The 18,791-nt window shown below is 45.0% G+C and overlaps 1 protein-coding gene across 11 annotated transcripts in view; it reads right to left on the reverse strand.

Annotated features, from left to right (window-relative positions):
* Window positions 1-526: 526 nt before the first annotated feature.
* Window positions 527-18,791, reverse strand: part of LOC137296193 (uncharacterized) — a 36,229-nt gene continuing 17,964 nt past the window's right edge. For 6 of the 11 annotated variants that reach the window (XM_067827922.1, XM_067827912.1, XM_067827919.1 and 3 more), the window contains 2 exons: window positions 3,381-3,432; window positions 527-2,838 (listed from right to left, as the gene is read on the reverse strand). In XM_067827922.1, the coding sequence (XP_067684023.1) occupies window positions 2,626-2,838; window positions 3,381-3,432 (265 nt within the window). In that variant the 3' untranslated portion in view covers window positions 527-2,625. The remainder of the gene's footprint in view (window positions 2,839-3,380; window positions 3,433-18,791) is intronic. The other 5 variants (XM_067827923.1, XM_067827916.1, XM_067827921.1 and 2 more) reach the window with 1 other exon arrangement.

Consider the following 18,791-nt stretch of genomic DNA (forward strand, 5'->3'; position numbering starts at 1 on the left):
ATCATACCAACGGGTCAAAGGAACACGCTCCGTATCTCAGAACAGCCATATTGTTCCTGTTCGTCTTTGTCACGCGACAGAACGGGGTCGGGGTCGGGGCCGTTGTTGTTGAAATGATGCAGTGCATGTGTTGATATGGAATTCTTATTTATGAGAAAATTTAAGGATTAATGTTTTGATAGATTATGTGGTGATTCGTAGATAAGAAAGTTAAAGAAGACTCGATAATCTGTCATGATATTAGTGCATATGGAACACATAGGAAGTATTAATATCTTCCTAAGTAGTACATTCAACATGTCTGGGATGCATAAACTACGGCCATGTTCTTTAACCTCTTTGAGTAGTATAGTATAACAATGGCCCATACCTGGACAGTGTCATGAAACTCAGAAGTTACCCGGGAACACATATATTGAACTAGTTGTTTGGTTTATCAGGAAACTGTCTTGAAACCTCAGACCATTCATAATGTATGACATTGACACGGTAAACAAATACAGAGAATTAATGAGGAACAAAGGCGAATTTGGAAAGCATTGTATTGTGATTTCACAGGCCGCTTCAAGCATAAATCTCCGATGATAAAGCTTCCTTGAAAACGGGCAATAGACAAAACTGTTTCAACAGGACAATTGTTTTATAAGAACTCCGTAACTGTAATAGCTACAATGACCCTTTTGGTTGACGCATATCACGTTAATTCTAAACGAAAACATTTTCCCAGATTTTCAGTGACTGTGAAAAGTTTATCCTGTTGTGTTGGTGCAATCACATTAGGTAAAACGTATCGGAGTGAGTGAGTGAGTTTATTTTTTACGATTTATTTTTACGATTTTTCGGAATATTCCAGCAATATCATGGCGGGGAACACCACAAATGTGCTTCATACATTATACTCATGTGGGGAATCGAAACCGGGTCTTCGGCGTGACGAGCGAACACTTTCACCACTTCCTGCCCTACTGCCCCTCAGCAACGTATCGGAAGCGGTGGTATATGCATTTACCATAATGTCCGTTTTGACCAGGTGAGAGCAATAATAAAATGAGTTCCTTGTGAAGTGTTGTTTGTGACTTTATTAGTGCTTATCAATGCATAAATGGTAGTATTGAAAATGTAAGTATTGCTTAGGGCGTTAGGGACTGGGTGGTGGTATAGTTGGTGGTGGTATAAGGAATTAATCGTTTACGTTAGGTTTCATGAGCTGTTTATCTGTTCACATATGAAACTAAATATGGAAACGCTACAAGCGACACTTTTAAAACAAGAACAAAAATCACACAATCCCTTAAAATCGAAGGGCCATTTGAGATCATCAACAGCCGAAGTTTATAGAATGATTTACAATATAACGACACTGACACCACCGAAAGCTACCAAAGACCTGCAAGCGGACATGCGTGTAAAATAGCACCAAATACATAACTGCCTCTACGATTGGAGAACGTTTTACGCTCTAAACATTGACTTCGGCATGCATGGGGGAAACGTCATTTTACAACTTTCATCGTTCACGTAACGCATAATGTACGAGTTGTATTTTTACTGTACTTAGTTAAAATCAGTTAATCAGTTAAAATTAGTTAATTTCCGATCACAGTCGATGAAGGCACAGAAGAACATCATATCTTATGTAGGTAAAACCTGTGGATTTCAACATTGTTAATGTATGTATGTATGTATGTATGTATGTATGTGTGTGTGTGTGTGTGTGTGTGTGTGTGTGTGTGTGTGTGTGTGTGTGTGATTATAATGTCAAAAATAATGTCATGCATACCTCAAATATGAGAATAATCATGGTGCTGAAAATATATGTTTGACATAACAACTGTTTTCCTCTGTGTATGCACGCACGCACGCACTATCGCACACGCATACATTCATAGACGTATACACACACAGGCAGACGGACATATGTACATGATAAGACTTTAAGTATACATAAACAATCGGTCATGGATATTTTAAAGCTCTAATGCTGTTCGTTGACTGTATGGACTATCGCGTTAAAATACATGGCTCAGACTGTCCCCCTTTAATGCAGGTAGCTTGCACTTTGGACGGGTCAATCTTTATACGACTGATTATCAAGACAGTTAAACAGCTTGTCGGAGTTTCAAGGTTAAGTCAGATAACACGTGACTGCAATCAGTCTTTCAGGTACCACATCCCATGATGACCTTCTTGTCCCATCTTATCATTATCATTTTCTCCTCCGTCGTGCGAATCTCCAACAAGGTGGAACACACTTATGCGGTACGTCCCATTAAACACTACGTCTCACCGTCATCCTTGAACGTCATCGATGTTTCCAGAAAGAGCCACTATTATAACCCAGTAATATTCGTTATCATTCCCCTTTTCCGATAACTGAATGAAATGATACGAGTGAACTCGATGACAAAATTTAGCCACTGCATATGTTTTCGTCATTTCTCTTTGGAAAACTGTTAGGGGTATTTTAATCGACATCAACAAAAAAGAACCATCACTGCAATACAGTTTCATGATTCCATATAAAACATGGAGGACAAGTATAAGACAACACATTAACGCATTGCCCATTATGGCGCACGAGCAGACGACATTGTACCGTAGTCCTTCTACGATATCGGGTTCTGTCTATAGTTCTTCATTTTCGTTGATCTCTTTCAGTGGTTTATCCTTTGGGGTGCTGTCACTTCTGTTGGTGAAAGTAAACATCTGCATGTTGCCCTTGGTGGACTTGGCAGTCATGGGCTCGGACTCACTCGATGTGGACACTGTACGGGCTGGACTGTTGCCTAGGTCGAAACTGCTAGCTGGACGAAAGTAGGAGCGCTTCTCGTGGCGGATCTGGACACAAGGGCGAAAGTCATGGTCATTCTTTCAGTGAAAGTGTGTCAGCGAGTTTCAAGCATTTCATTTAAGGCAGATGTGAGCCAGTCATCAGCACAAAAAGCAGCAATAGGCGTCAGACTTTGCTTTGTTTGTTTATTATTAGTCAACCATATCCCAGCTATATGGCGGCGGCCTGTGCATAATTGAGTCCCGGCCAGACAATTCAGTAGTTGACATCATGAGTACTTATTTGCGTAAGTGGGACTCGATGACACGCATCAACCAAGTGAGCGAGCCTGACCACACGATCCCGTTAGTCGCCCCTTCCGACAAGCATGAGTTGAAGACCCGGAGTTGAACTCTGACCCGGACCTTTACGGAGAACATTACATATTGCGACTTTACAGGGGATGAGGAGAACTTTGGTGTTCATAGACACCTGCAACCGTGCCGTCACAGTGTTCTGGACTATGTCGACACTACGTATACGTTTGTCTCGAACAACGGATGATCCAAATTATTCAGGGACAAAGGTCTGACATCTCCTTTATACTCACAGCCGGCTCCTCCTCGTCTCCCGTTAAAAATGGCGGTCGTCGACGTCTCCTGCTAGAAATATGAAACAAATATTTATGGGTGAGGAAACCTAATGATAATGATGATGATAATGCTGAATATGACACTGCGGTCGCTGTAAACGGTGCATTATAAGGTACATGATACCAAATATACATAAAGTACCTATTTACAGAATCGTGGACGATATGACATGACCATCTCGCTGAATAACATCACGGCCACTTCTGAAACCATCTAGTAGTATAGGGAATGATAGTTCTGGACCACTTTCACAAAAAGTCTCTACAACGCCTTATTTACTAAATACGACGTTGGTGGGGCCCTTAGCTCTTGCTATTATTACCCCTACTACAAAAAAGTTGGCGGTAATTACTGTGCCGTACGGTACGATCAATACACGTTTATATCAATGAAGCAGTTTAACGTGAACCGCCTACGATCTCTTTGGTGTTCATAATAAAGGCTTGCTGGGCTTTTTGTATTCCCTGTGCTATGTACTTTTTTTTCTCGTCCTCGCTGATAGCAGACTTACGAGACTTGGATCGAATATCTTGTTTCATTCCGTTATATTTTTTGAGTTCAGAGAGGATTGAACTAAACTCCTCTTCTGAGATCTTACTATCAGAGAGTGCTGTGGAAATACGCTCACTCACTGTGTTCAGCTTTGCTTCGGCCAGAACCCTGATCTCGTCGTGTTTCAATGCCTTACGATGCAGTCTGCGTGATACTAACTTAAGCGCCAACCCTAACACCCCCGCTATCCCAGCTGTTATTTCAAAACCTAGCACTATAGGTGCAGCCACGATGGTGGTTAACAACCCAACGCCTGCAGCCCCTAGTCCCATGCTGGTTGCCATAAGGGTAGTGTCAGCCCCGTCCACGATATTGAAAGCTCTATTGTACTTCTTACATAGTGCTTTCCGCGTGTCACGGTCTTGTTCTAGTTGACGTTTCACATCACATAACTGCCTCAAGCGGAACCCATCTACGGTTTCCAACGTCTTCGCTACTTCCTCTACGACTGGGTACAGGCCCATCCTGTAATATATATTTTGAAAGATATTTTAATTGGGTTTCAGTTAAAAGTTTATTAATGTATTTGAAGTCTACAAGATCTAGACTATTAGTCAGGGTAATGGGTGAGAGGCTAATAGAATTTCCTGTTGTAATAAAAACCCCACTGAGGCTTATTAAGCGGTTTATAGGACCCGTGTGATCCTGTTGTAAAACAATACGACAATATTTGTTTGTGTGTTCGTCAAACCAGTGTATTGACACCCCGGGTAAAATTTGGTGTACTCTTGAGGTGTTTTCATTACTTAAATAAGAAAAGAAAACTTCTATGATGAGTGTGAAAGGGAGGAATATTCTATCAAAATATCTGCTATAAAAATTATTGCTAAATGTTAATTTATTTTTTTTAGCTCCAGAACTCTTTAACATAGTTTTTTCGACACTAAGAGTAAACATGTATAATTCACTCTCCGGAATGAAATCCCCGGGCCAGATACCGTTATTCCTAATCTTAGAGACCAACTCCAATTCTTCCTCCCCATATCTTAATGTGATATAAGGTGAGGCGAGTGTTAAGTTGATCAGCCATTTAGGCTCTTTAAAATCTGATAACGACACCCGTCTGTACACGTTGTCTTTGAAGTGCAGGATATATAATTCATCTTCCTCACCAGGCTGATCGAATCCCTCCGTATCTCCCAGGTCGTTAAGCGTAGTGTTGGGTCGATGACTGGTCATTATTATATTATTATGATATAATTTCCAACTGGTTTTTTGATAATAGTTCAGGGGTGAACTTCATACCCATGAAGTGTATGTTGGCAGGCAGGAAGATATTGGTTAGTGATATCTTGTTTTCCACGATCACGTTGACCCCCTGCAGACTGGTGTTGGAGTCGGAACCCACCCGCACGTAAACGTTACAAACTTGATACTGGTGTCGTTTCACCCACCCGAGTTTGATCCCCTTCACGATCTCGATATTATTCCCCGATGGTTCCCCTAGGTAGACTTTGATGATCAGTGTTGAGTTTGCCGGCAGACTCTCTAGTATACTGACCACGCCTTCGAATTCAGACACCAACTGCAATTTCACGTTTTGTATGGTCGGTTTACTCGATAGCATATGAGCTGCCATAGTCTCGAGTGGGCTGATGACTATGCTACGTCTCTGAGTTGGGACGTAAGCCACGAGTATGGTTCCATTGTTCACGACTTTGTTTAGGTGGTTGTCTTTGTTATCCGTGAACACGTAGGGAGAGACGAGTCTAATATTGAGAAACCAGTCGTCGTTATCGGGTAACAACACCCACTTGTCATCTTCGGTGAAGACGAGCATATATGGCTTGTTTCGGGCGACGGTAGTGCTCTCAACATCGTCTAAGTCGAATAGTTTACCCCCGAACGATGGGTATATTATCCAGTTATTATCACCGGTGTTGACAAGGGAGTACTTAGTGTTTACTGTTGCTCTTGTGGTATCTATCATATCACTTAGGGCTCCACCGGAGGGGATTTCAACGTGTTTGTAAATGTTGTTTTTCAGTTGCAAGGCGTACGATGTACCATCTACTCCGGGAGCGTCGAAACCGCGTGTGTCTCCGAGGTCGGAGATCCCGATATTGACGCATTTTTTCACTCTGGGCCCTTGTGCGCTGGTCATTTTACATGAAGTGTTAAGCTGAGGTATCCTATATTTACAGGATTATGATTTATATCTAACACCGATATTGTCAGCTCAGGTATGTTGCCCTGGGTTAATTTTTTATACTGCCGTGGTGAAAACGACTCGGTTCTACCGTCGTTGTATTTCTCAGTTTTCACAGGCACTGCTCTCAGTATAGTGGAAGGGTGACCTCCTTGAATGTTGTACGTTGTGCTCACCTGACCGAGATGAATGTACAGCTCTCGGTACGGTACTAGGTCGGGTAACTTCGTGCCTGTGACGGTTGTTGTTGGTTTTATCTCGTCAGGAGACATACCGAGTATCCTCGCTAATGGTCGGCCGAGCCTCAAGGGGTTTCTTCCGTTGTTGATTAACACCACTGTACCGTTTGAGTCGTTCATCTTGAGTTCGGCTCCCAGTGGTTTGAAGACCTCGTCGTTTAGAGAGCACACGCTGTAGTAGCCGTCAGTTATCTGGCTGCGAGTTCCACTGACGAACAGCTTATTGTTGCTGATATTGATGTTAGTCCATTGCGGTAGGTAGGTGATATCGCAGAGTGCGACTTCGAGTTGACCTGACGTGTTATCGATCGCGTGCGTCAGCTGAACGGCCTCACCGCTCGTTATTCCTGGAAGTGTTATGTACATGTTAGAGTATATATACTTATTATATAAGAGTTTTAAAATGTTATTTTACCCTAAACTGGACGTAGATTTCTCCCCCATGAAGATCGTGGTTGCTCCTGAGTTGCATTTCAATGCCCAGCTTTTAGATGTGTTCGATAAGTATAAGCTTTCGGTGACTAACATCAAGGCAGTCCACGCTTGGTTCAACAACCCTATGCAGTTCTGGCAGAATCAATTAAACTTTGCTGTGTGGTGCGCTACAACAGGGTGTGGTGTGACATTGACCGACACTCGACGTGGACCGCTGAGTCAGTCTGTGTTCAAGTTCCATGTGTACTACCAGGTCAGACGTATCCTTAAAGAGATCAGCGCCCCCCTCCCACAGGACAAAGCGTGGGACGCAACAAACAACCCGTATGATAGACGGGTCTACGAACGTATTTGCAATGAATTCGAAATAAACCCTAAGACGGATTGGCGTTTACCGGGGCTGAACCACGGGTTGGGTATTCCTTACAGCGATGGGCTCTCAGTAAAAGCATTTAAGAAAGATTTACTAACAAACTTTATGAAACGAAAAATGTTTAGTACTGAGAATTTTTTCCATGCATTAGATGATATTGTTCCTAAACCTACCAAATATGGACCGAAACCAGTGAAAGATGCAAGTGATGATTTAATGAAACGAGGTATACTTAGGCAGGACTTTGCTTTGTCGAGTAATGAATGGAGGGATGATCGTATGGACTTTGAAGGTGGTGTTGCTTTCACAATCCAGAAAGTGGAGCAGTCAACCGCAGACGGGTGGAAAATGTTTATGTTGGACAAGTCGAAAGGATTCACTCGTGCCGGGGTAGTCAGATTGAACGACTCGATTCGAACGTACGTGTGGGCGCTATTGGGTGCGCAGTCTATGACGCGTTCCAACATCCTCGGTAAGGGAACTGCTTACGACGCTCAGAAACAGTTCGTTTCCAACGTTGAGGATGCTATTAATTCTCCAGTTGATCTCCCGCGGGCTATCGAACGCTACCAAAACGTGTTAGAATACGCCAGATCGAAAGTCAATTACGTGTTCGGTGTGGGGCTGTACATGGCTCCGAGTTGGGAGTTGGGTATCAACCCCGATATTAACACCACCTATATCCCACACATCCCACCACGTGAAACGGGTAAGGTGACGTCACCCCCGGAGTCTAAAGTTCATGTGGAGGTACCCCCCACACACTCTCATATTCAGGCTCAGCAGCATATTGATAGTAAAACAGCCCTGGTGGTTGGTGGGGTAGCTTTGGGACTTATTTGGTTAAAGATTTTTTAGCCGCTACGTACACCAGACCCGCCACGGCGACGATGGCTGCCCACAGGTTTTGACTGAGCCACATGGCAGTTTTAGATAGAGCGCTCAACAACCATGAGACGATGCTACCCAGGATGCCGGGAAGGGCTTCGGCGGCTTTACCAGCCAGTTTAGCTAGGCCTTCCCCGAGTTTTTTTATCCAGTCTTTAACACCTCCACCGCCACTTGGAGTTCCGCCGCCGGCAGGCCCCACAGGGGTTCCCCCCGTCAGTGACACCACCAGGGTTGATATGATGAAACCCAATGCAGTCAGAATGCTGGCGATGGTGATCCCTTGCTCCCGGAACAATATCCGAATCCTGTTGGCTAAAGTTGTATCCTCGTTCAGTATTCTATCGATTGTTTCCCGAATGCGACTGATCTGTGATCGAAGCTGTTCACGATTCGAGGAAGCGGATTCCAATCGTGTACGTCTCTCGTCTTCTAAATCACGTAGTTGTTCATTGATACGACGCTTCATATCATCGTTTTCAGTTTCGTTGAGTTTGGTTTTTTCCCTAGCGATGTGCTCGTCGATTTCATTCAGTTTCCCCATGTTGTTCACGAGTTCTCCACGCACGCATTTCACGGCTTCGTCTAAGCCGCGCAGTTCCCTTACCGGAAAGTCAAACCCCGGTAACGGTTTGTCCCAGTAGGTGCTCAAAAGTTTTTCTATGCTGTCCGAGGCTTCTGTAGCACGCTGTGGTGTTATTTCATCTCTAGTGGTGAGGTGGGATCTGGTAGCTTGCAGATCTTCAACAACGGCCTTAGGTATTGCACCCCCGTAATCATGCATGTTTAGATTTTTACGGATAAATTCGACACCATGGCGGCTGGCTAGAGTTGACAAGGCCAGTGGTTTTTTATTGCTCTTGTTAAAGAGGTCAACCCCTTGGTCAGACTTAAGGCGTAGAACACCCTTTTTATCAATCAAAAAATTATTATAGTCTCGACCCTGTGGTTCAACGTAGTTTTTATCTCTTCTTAAACTTTCGTAATAATCATTTACAGTTGTTTCCAAAAGTTCTTGGTTCAATGGTGAACTAGTAAATGAGGTCTCCTGCACATCGGATGCCTGGGCACTATCGTCCCACATCTCATTCATAGGTATGTCTTCATCCATTATTTAGTATTAAAATATATTTTATTTATATATAACAATGTACGGCAGAAAATTAGATCCTTTCAGAAGATTGAGAGAACCATTAGGAGCCAGAGCCGTGCGTCAGTCGGTGACCATCACCAACAATCCCAGCAAGATAGACCAGAATCAAACTCTGCTGGTTAGATGTCCAAACCTTGGTGAGAATGACCTCATTGTACCAGGCACTGTTCGACTGGCGTTCAATATCACGTTGACCTCCGACAACGACAAACGCGAGCTAGTGCGTAACGTGGGGCGAGCCATCATCAAGAAAACGACCGTCAAGATCAGCGGTAACGAGGTGCTGAGCATCGACGACAGCGACGTGTTTCACTGCTACAAGGATCTCTGGAAAAGCGAGAGAGAACGAGTCAATGATGTGTACCAGGGTATCAGCAAATCAACCCGGGCGCGCATAGGGTACGTCTTCACGACAGACCAGCAAGACAAGCTATCGGACGGTGAAAAAGCCATCGCTCTAGCATACGGGAATCGATTCTGCGTGCCGCTCGACTTCGAGTTGCTCACGGGACACGCGCCGTTTTACCAGGCCGCGCTGGGTGATAGGCTCGAATACGAGCTCACGTTTAACGACTATAGCAAAGTAGTGCGTACGCCGAACGGTGATGAGGCCAGTTATACCATAGACAACATCTCTCTGGAGTTCGACATGGTCACTAGCCCGGAGCTGGCCAGGCAGGTTCGAAGTCAGTACTCTGGGAAGATGGCTATCCTGTACGATCGCGTACTAAGGCATAGATCAGTCGTGCGAGATAAGAGTGACACTGTGTGGAATATCAACCTGAACGTGCCGGCGCGATCGATGAAAGGTATCCTGGTCGTCCCCGTGGAGGATTACGAGCCATTCCGGAGGGACAGCGAGAAGTTTTTCAACCCCGAGATTGAAAAGGTGGAAGTGACCATCGAGGGCGTGCCCAACCAGCTGTTCAGTCATGGTATGAGACCACACCAGCAGTGGGATGAGATAAAAAGGCTACCAGTGGGGGATTACATAACAAAGGACCTGGACCTCGGTTCCGTGCAGATCGGTGAATACCTGACCACCAAGTACGCCCTATGGTTGGACATGCGATCCACGGATGATGATAAACTGCATGGCAGCGGGCGCCGTATAGATAACGGCAGCGAAGGGATAACCATCCAGATTACTAAGAAGGCTCAAACCGCTGGTAAGTTGAAATTATATCTGTACGTTATTATGGACGCGCAACTTAATATAGACAATGGGAGATTCGTGCAAGCCATCTACTAGTGGGGGGTACCCCCCCACACCCCCCAACAATAAAGAAGACCCCCACACCCCCCTGGGGTTACCCACTGACCCACACTGCGCTATCATATGCGGGCAGACTGGTTGTGGGAAGACCGTTTTCGTGTTGGATATGTTGGAGGGTTACTACAAGGATGTGTTCGATAACATCGTTATCATGTGCCCTACTCTTAGTATGAATAAAACGTACGCGCGACCTTGGGTGATGACGGACCCGGACGTACACAAAATCGACCCTGGAACACGTCTGCAGGACTGGTTGAAAGCTCTTCACGAGAAATTTAAAGGGGAACCGACGCTGTTCATACTGGACGACTGCAGCGCTAATCGCGAGATAACAAAAAAGAGAGACATGCTATCGTACCTGGCCTTCTCCGGCCGGCATGCAAATCACAGCGTCTGGGTGCTAACGCAGAAGTTCAACTCGGTGTTGAAAGACCTCAGGGAGCAGACGCGATGGGTGGCCTTATTTCACTGCAAGGACAGGGATTCGTTCGAGGAGTGTTTGAGAGAGAACGATGTGATGAGCAAATTAGAACGGGAACGGGTGAAGAAACAGCTCGCTGAAACTAAACACGCTAAGCTCGTACTAAAGACCGACCAACCAGTAGCATATATAGTATGCTAAAGCTAAGCAAAGCTAAGCAAAAGCTAAGCAAAGCTAAGCAAAAGCTAAGTATATAGCTATGATATTCGAAGTGTTTGTCGTGTGCAACTTAACCTTCATTTCTCTGTGTTTTGTCTGCATTGGGTATTATATAGTTAAAACTAAATCTTACTTATTATATTATAAGATGGAGTGTGAGGAATTGCTCGAACAATTGGTACCTGGGGGTATGGCAGGCCCCACTGGGGGTGTGGGGGATTCCCCCAAGCGAGAGAAACTGGTGGCGTTGGCTGTTGGCGGCAAAGCCAAACATTACTTTGGAGACTACACTCCGGATAAAATTCACAAAATGTCAGCCGAAGAAATCGATAAGCTGTACGCTAGATACGAGTCCCGGCTCGGAGCAGAAATGACAAAGACAATAGGATCGGCTATGACCCAGATATACACCGGTATTGTGTCATACTTCCTTCCCATTCCACCAGAGCGCCGACTTTACCTGTGGGAGGACCTAGATAAAGACCCTTTTATCGAACACGCCGTGAGCTCTATCAGCTGCGAGCTGTACCACAAATATGGTATGTTGTTGGCTCCAGTGACGGCGGCGATTATCACAGCAAAGCATTGTCAATTTGAGAGAAAGAATAATAATAATAGTATAGATGGATGCTGCACAGGAAACCCCAGTGGGGGTACCCACAACAGTGAGTCCCGAGGTGATGGAGGAGACCCCACCCCCAACAGTGACGGTGGAAACCCCTTCAACAGTAACCAGACAGAAGAATCCTAAGAGAGTAGCTGCCTATAAAAAACGGTGGTGTAACCAACATAAAGTGACCAACCCAACCCGACTGTTGTTGGCTGTAGGCGTAACTGCTGCCTTGGCTATCTCGTGGTTATACGTGGGGATACCCTCCCACAGTGAGCCACCACCCACCCACAACAGTGGGGGTGTGGGGGTATCCCCCACAGTAGACCCGCATATCATGTTATAATTTAAATATTTTATATCATATACATAATGTCTGAGGGGAAAACGTTCGTCAACGACGCATACCACGCCACAGTGGTCGCCAGTCTAGCTGTAGGGTACGCTCGGTTGACTAAAATGGTGCTTAAACAACCAACTATCAAGCTAGATTTCAACCTGCAGGATATGGGTATGCTCATAATGAACCTTGGTATGGCGATGGCTACAAAAGACATCCTAGTAAAACAAGGAATAATACCTGATAATATAATGAAATAAATATAGGGATGGCCACGATAGCTATGATGGCCGGTGGGGCGTTAGTGAATGCCCTGGCATTTTCCGGGAGTAATTTCCTCTTCTCGAAACTACGAGATGATCACGCAATACAGGAAGAAAGGAAGCGGCACGATCTCGCTATTGAGAACTTACAAAGGGCACAGGCTGAGTACGCAAAAAAACGCCTACAGAGGCTTGATTTTATTAACGAACAACTCACGCGTGAAAACCATGCCGTTCAAACATTCAACGATGTCGATGAAGCAATGAAAGAATACTACATACTAACTGGTAAACAATTGGAACCGCTTAATAAACCCACACTCGCTCAGTACTACACACCATCCAAGGGGCAAATGAATCGTGAACTGGTCTTCATAGTGTTGGGTATAGCAGCTACTGCGTTGGTTGCGAAGCAATTAAACTAAAATACCTATATAAGTAAACATGAGACCCGCTCCATACCGATGCGAATACATACTTATGGGGAAGACTGAGGCCTGTGGTAGGAAATGCAGGAATCAGGGGTTCTGTTGTTTCCATATGGGAAGTCCTAACTACACGTGTTCTGTGTGTGGTATCGGGGTTAAAGGACACTACTGTTTATGTAAAGCTCACGGAGCGAACGTAGTCAGACATCAACTCATCTACGAGAATAAAAAAGGCTACATAAAAGAACGTAGGCGACTGCTCAAGATAGACTCCAGTGCGTGAAAGGGTTACCTCCCCTTACTGTGAACCAATTAGACATTGGTTCTCTTAGGTGTAAACACGATGTCTACTGTAAGCGAGCTCAAGCGGGTCGCAAGACAGAGAGGTGTGATCGGGTATTCTCGAATGCGGAAGCCAGCATTGTTGAGATTACTAGGTTTAGAAGCCCCTCCTACGGTAAAACAATTAAAAGCTCAAGCAAAACAGCTTGGACACACGGGTTATTCAAACCTGGGGAGAGCCGGGTTAACCGCATTGTTATCACATGCCCCCGTAGCAAAACCTCCCACTGTAAAACAACTGAAAGCCAAGGCACACGATTTGGGTTTAGGCGGGTATTCCCGTATGAGGAAACCACAGCTTTTAGAATTATTACGACAGAATAGAGCTATTGACCTACAGTTCGTGCGCACTGAGCACGCCGTAGGCAATTATTTGAGAGGTTGGCGCATGCGCGTTGATAGAAACATAGACATTACAGATATCAAGCCTCTGATAGCTGATAAGGTCAACCAGGAACTAAATAACCTAGGAAGTATCAAGTTTCAGATCACAGTGAAAATGTCGCTCGATAAGCAGGTTGGGAGTACCACTGAGTATGTTCAGCCTTACTTCCGAGGTAAACAAGAGGTCGTCACACATGCAGAGACCATTGACGCATCAATCGATACCAGTTTTCAGCAGATACGAGAATACCTAGAACGCTATACACACTTGGGGTCCGGGTGGGCTGTAGATAAAATCGATAATGTCTATCTAGACATAGCTAACTACGTGCCGTTCAGAGGCGGGTCATACCTAGCCTTGCCTCCATACTATAGGAACAAACATGCCATAGTAAACGTTAAGAATAGAGGAAACGATTGCCTGAGGTTAGCTATCAGGTCAGCCTTATTTCCAGCTGGCACGCATTCAGATAGGCTTTCTAGCTATCCCCAAGATGATGGGCTTAATTGGGATGGTATAGATGAACCCACCCCAATATCCCAGATCACTAAAGTAGAAAAACAGAATAATCTGGCTATAAATGTCTTTGGGCATGAAGGTAACACAACAATAGTACACAGGGTCAGCCCGGTGAAGGATTGCCAAGTTATCAATATATTCATGATCCAGCGAGGTGAAAAGTATCACTACACGTGGATAAAACATCTCAGCCAGTTGTTGCACGACCAGTCGAAACACGTTGGGGAAAAACACTTTTGTGTACGATGCCTACACGGTTTCAGTCGAGCTGATTTATTAGAATCCCACCGGGATGATTGTCAAGGTGTGGGGCAGACGGCCATACGAGTCGACATGCCTAAGGAAGGTGAAAATATCCTAAAATTCAGTAACCACAAGAACCAAATGTCTGTACCTTATATCATATACGCCGACTTCGAAGCCTTAGTTGTGGGTGGGGATTCCCCGCAGTGGTAGCTTCACCCACAAGACACAAGAGCATAAAGCCTGTTCGTTTGGATACATTGTCGTCCGTTGTGACGGGGAAACGAAAGCTCCGGTAGTGTATAGGGGCCCTGACGCGGCTGAAAGGTTTCTAAAGTGTTTGCAGGAGGAAGAAAAAATTATTAGGAATGCATTGTATAGAATCGCTCCCATGCGTATGACCCGAGTCGACAGGCTAGCTCACGCTAGTAGCACTAACTGTCACGTGTGCGACTCACCACTTAACGGTGATTCGGTGAGAGATCACTGCCACATAACTGGTAAGTATAGAGGCGCCGCTCACAGCGCGTGCAACCTCAAGCTTAAAATCAACCCTAGGATAATAAACATCCCCGTTGTCTTTCACAACTTGAGAGGGTACGACTCACACTTGATCATGCAGTCCATCGCGAAAATCGATGGTAATATAACGTGCATCCCCAACAACATGGAGAGATACATCTCCTTCAGTTTAAACGGACTTAGGTTCATTGACTCGTTTCAGTTCCTCCTGTCGTCACTCGACAGTCTGGTCAAGGCCAACAATACCTTCCCTATCACCGATCGATACACAGACGCCGAGACTAGACCCCTGCTTATGAGGAAGGGTGTGTACCCCTATGAGTACATGGATAGTTGGGTCAAGTTCACCGAGACCAGACTACCCCCTATTGACTGTTTTTATAGCAAGCTGAATGAGGCGTCCATCTCACGAGATGATTACTCGCACGCGACTAACGTATGGAATAAACTGGGTTGTAAGAACCTGGGTGATTATCACGACCTGTACTTGAGGACAGATGTACTGCTGTTAGCCGACGTGTTTGAAACGTTTAGGCGGACGTGTTTAAAGCAGTATAAACTCGACCCCGCATGGTATTACACCAGCCCAGGTCTGTCGTGGGACGCCTTGCTTAAAAAGAGCGGAGTTAATTTGGAATTGCTCACAGATTACGACATGCACCTATTCATTGAGAAAGGTTTGCGAGGTGGGATTTCCATGGCATCCAAACGATACGCGAAAGCAAATAATCAATACGTGAAAGGTTACGATCCTAACAAGCCAACCAATCACATTCTCTACCTCGACGCAAACAACCTGTACGGCTGGGCCATGAGCCAGTATCTACCTACAGGGGGATTCGAATGGGTACCCCACGTTGATGTTATGGAGGTTGCACCAGATTCGAATAAAGGGTATATCCTCGAGGTTGACTTAGAGTATCCCAAGGCATTACACGCATCACACAACAGCTACCCCCTGGCCCCCGAACGTATGAGGGTTAACCCAGACTGGATGTCTGAGTACCAACATAACTTGTCAGGTGGGCGTGTGACAGACGTTGAAAAACTCGTGCCTAACTTAATGAATAAGACCAAGTACATCGTTCACTATCGCAACCTACAGCTGTACCTGTCGTTGGGTATGAGGCTGACCAAAATACACATGGTGCTCATGTTCGACCAGAGCCCATGGATGGAGCCCTACATCAGAATGAACACAGACCTACGAAAAAAAGCCACCAGTGATTTTGAGAAAAATCTCTACAAGCTCATGAATAACTCGGTGTTTGTAAGACTATGGAAAACCTGAGGAAACGCGTAACCGTGAAGCTGGTTAGATCTAGTGAGGAAGACAAGCTCAGGAAATTGATAGCCAGTCCGGCATTCAACCGTAATAAAATATTTACAGACAACCTGGTTGCCATACACATGAAGAAAAGCCACATAAAATTCAACCGGCCTGTTTACGTGGGGATGAGCATCCTCGATTTATCCAAACACCTGATGTACGACTTTTACTACAACGAGCTCAAGAAACAGTACGGCGACAGGTGTGAAGTACTGTACACTGACACGGATTCCCTGCTGATGGAGATTCAAACCGAGGACGTGTATGAGGACATGAAAAAACACCTCGATTTATACGACACCAGCGACTACCCTAAGACCCATACCCTACACAGTACGGTAAATAAAAAGGTCCTAGGTAAGATGAAGGACGAGTGTGCTGGCACGCCCATAGCCGAGTACATAGGTTTGAGACCTAAGATGTACTCCATACTGAAAGCCGACAATAGTGAGATCCGGAAGGCTAAGGGGGTTAAGAAGTATGTGGTGAAACAACACATCAAACACGCCAGATTCAAGGAAGCCCTGTTCAAGACCCGTACCTTTAGACATAAAATGAACACACTTAGAAGTGATGGGCATAAGATATACGGACTGACTATAAACAAGACGTCCCTGTCGCCTATGGACACGAAACGTTGGATAGCTATTGATGGGATAAACACATACGCGTATGGACATGAAAAAATTTGAGGCTATTTACTACAGCCCGCGTGGGTACTGGAAAGGAGCTAGCGCAGTAGATAAGCTAGCTAAACTAGCGCGAGTACCCCCGGAGGAAGCCAAAGCGTGGCTTGAAAAACAAGCCCTGTGGCAGATCTATTTACCGGCACCACGCTACGTGCCTAGAAGGAGGTTCGGTATTAACATACCTAATAGCATTCACCAGGCAGACCTACTGTTCCTACCCCACGATAAGAGGTACAAGTATGCCTTAACCGTAGTGGATGTAGCCAGTCGTTACAAGGAAGCCGAACCCTTGACCACGAAAGATTCGACCCAGGTAGCCAGAGGATTTGAACGCATATACAAACGCAGCCCACTGACGTGGGCAACAGAGCTGCAAGTTGACCCCGGACGGGAGTTCATGGGTGCCGTGTCACAACTGCTAGCCAAACACGATACAAAGGTCAGGCGTGGCACGGCCGGAGCCCATCGCAGCCAAGCCATAGTTGAGAGATTTAATAGGACTTTGGCTGAGCTCTTGTTCGGCTATCAGTATGCTAGGGAGATGACCACCCCTGGAAAACGATCGACTGAATGGGTCACGAGGTTACCCAAGGTGGTGTCGGCAATCAACCATGAAGTCACCCGTCTCACCGGTAAGAAACCGGCAGACGCTATCAAACTAAAATCAATAGTTGCAGAGTCGGCCGCTCCATTGCGTGGGAAGGAGAAACAGATACCAGATAGGGCTCTAGTGAGGTATCTATACCAGCCGGGGGAACACGAGGGTGATAGCCGTAAGCGGGCCACCGATCCTATATGGTCAGTCAAAACTTACAACATAGATAAAGTGGATATGAAAGCCGACGAACCTAACTTATACTACTTGAGGGATGGGCCGGGTAGGGGGTTTGTAAGAGAAGAATTATTGATCGTACCGTACGGCACAGTGTTACCTCCTACCAAGGCACAGTAATTACCGCCAACTTTTTTGTAGTAGGGGTAATAATAGCAAGAGCTAAGGGCCCCACCAACGTCTTATTTAGTAAATAAGGCGTTGTAGAGACTTTTTGTGAAAGTGGTCCAGAACTATCATTCCCTATACTACCGCTCATCTTCGTGTGATGGCCCCCCTGACAGTAGCGCACTTGTCGACAAAGCCTTTACAGTAAAGCCTTTGTACGAACGCTATAATGTCATTTCCAAACTTTCAGCTAAAGTGTAAATATTTTATAACTTATGGCTAGATTCTCTAAAATTGCTAATAGCTGAAGGGGTGGTGTAAATCCAGCTAGGGTCCATGCATCAAGCAAAGCTACTGTAAGTCCCCGTAATCCCTAGTGCGGTGATCTGCCTTCAGTTGTTGGCGATCAATAGCCTGTTTTTGTAATTGTAAAATTCTCTTTAAAATACCGTTTTATCATAACACGCTAGTTTTACTTCAATATCTATGATACACTGGCGGTTTTACTGTTACTTCGTTAACAGGTTAATTTTATCTTTAAGTTTTATTGTTCTCTAATACAATAACTAATTGTTCTCTTCACGATATGGCTGAAATATTGCTGATGTGACGATAAATATTCACTCACTCACTCACTCACTCACTTTGTAACCTGTCATAGAAATGAAACTAAAGTATGCAATAAATGAGTATATCCTGGTATTACAGATGCAGGACTTATCACTGGATACACAAGATATAACCACCGTGTGAATTACTACAGGATGCGGTATATGTATACATGCTGGTAATACCTCAGGGTGCAGAATATGAGTATATGCAGGTATTATCCCCTGAGGCAGTATTTCAATATATGGATGCATTACCTCCGTATTGCCTTAGTATGCAGTATTTGAGTATATGGGGGTATTGCTTTAGTATGCAGTATTTGAGTCTATTGAGGTATTGCCTCTGGAAGCAGTACATGAGTATATGGAGGCATTACCTTAATATGCAGTATTTGAGGATATGGAGGTATTGCCTTGGTAAGCAGTATTTGGGTATATGCAGGT

Source organism: Haliotis asinina, chromosome 9 (assembly GCF_037392515.1).
Source record: "Haliotis asinina isolate JCU_RB_2024 chromosome 9, JCU_Hal_asi_v2, whole genome shotgun sequence".
NCBI classification, from domain to species: domain Eukaryota; kingdom Metazoa; phylum Mollusca; class Gastropoda; order Lepetellida; family Haliotidae; genus Haliotis; species Haliotis asinina.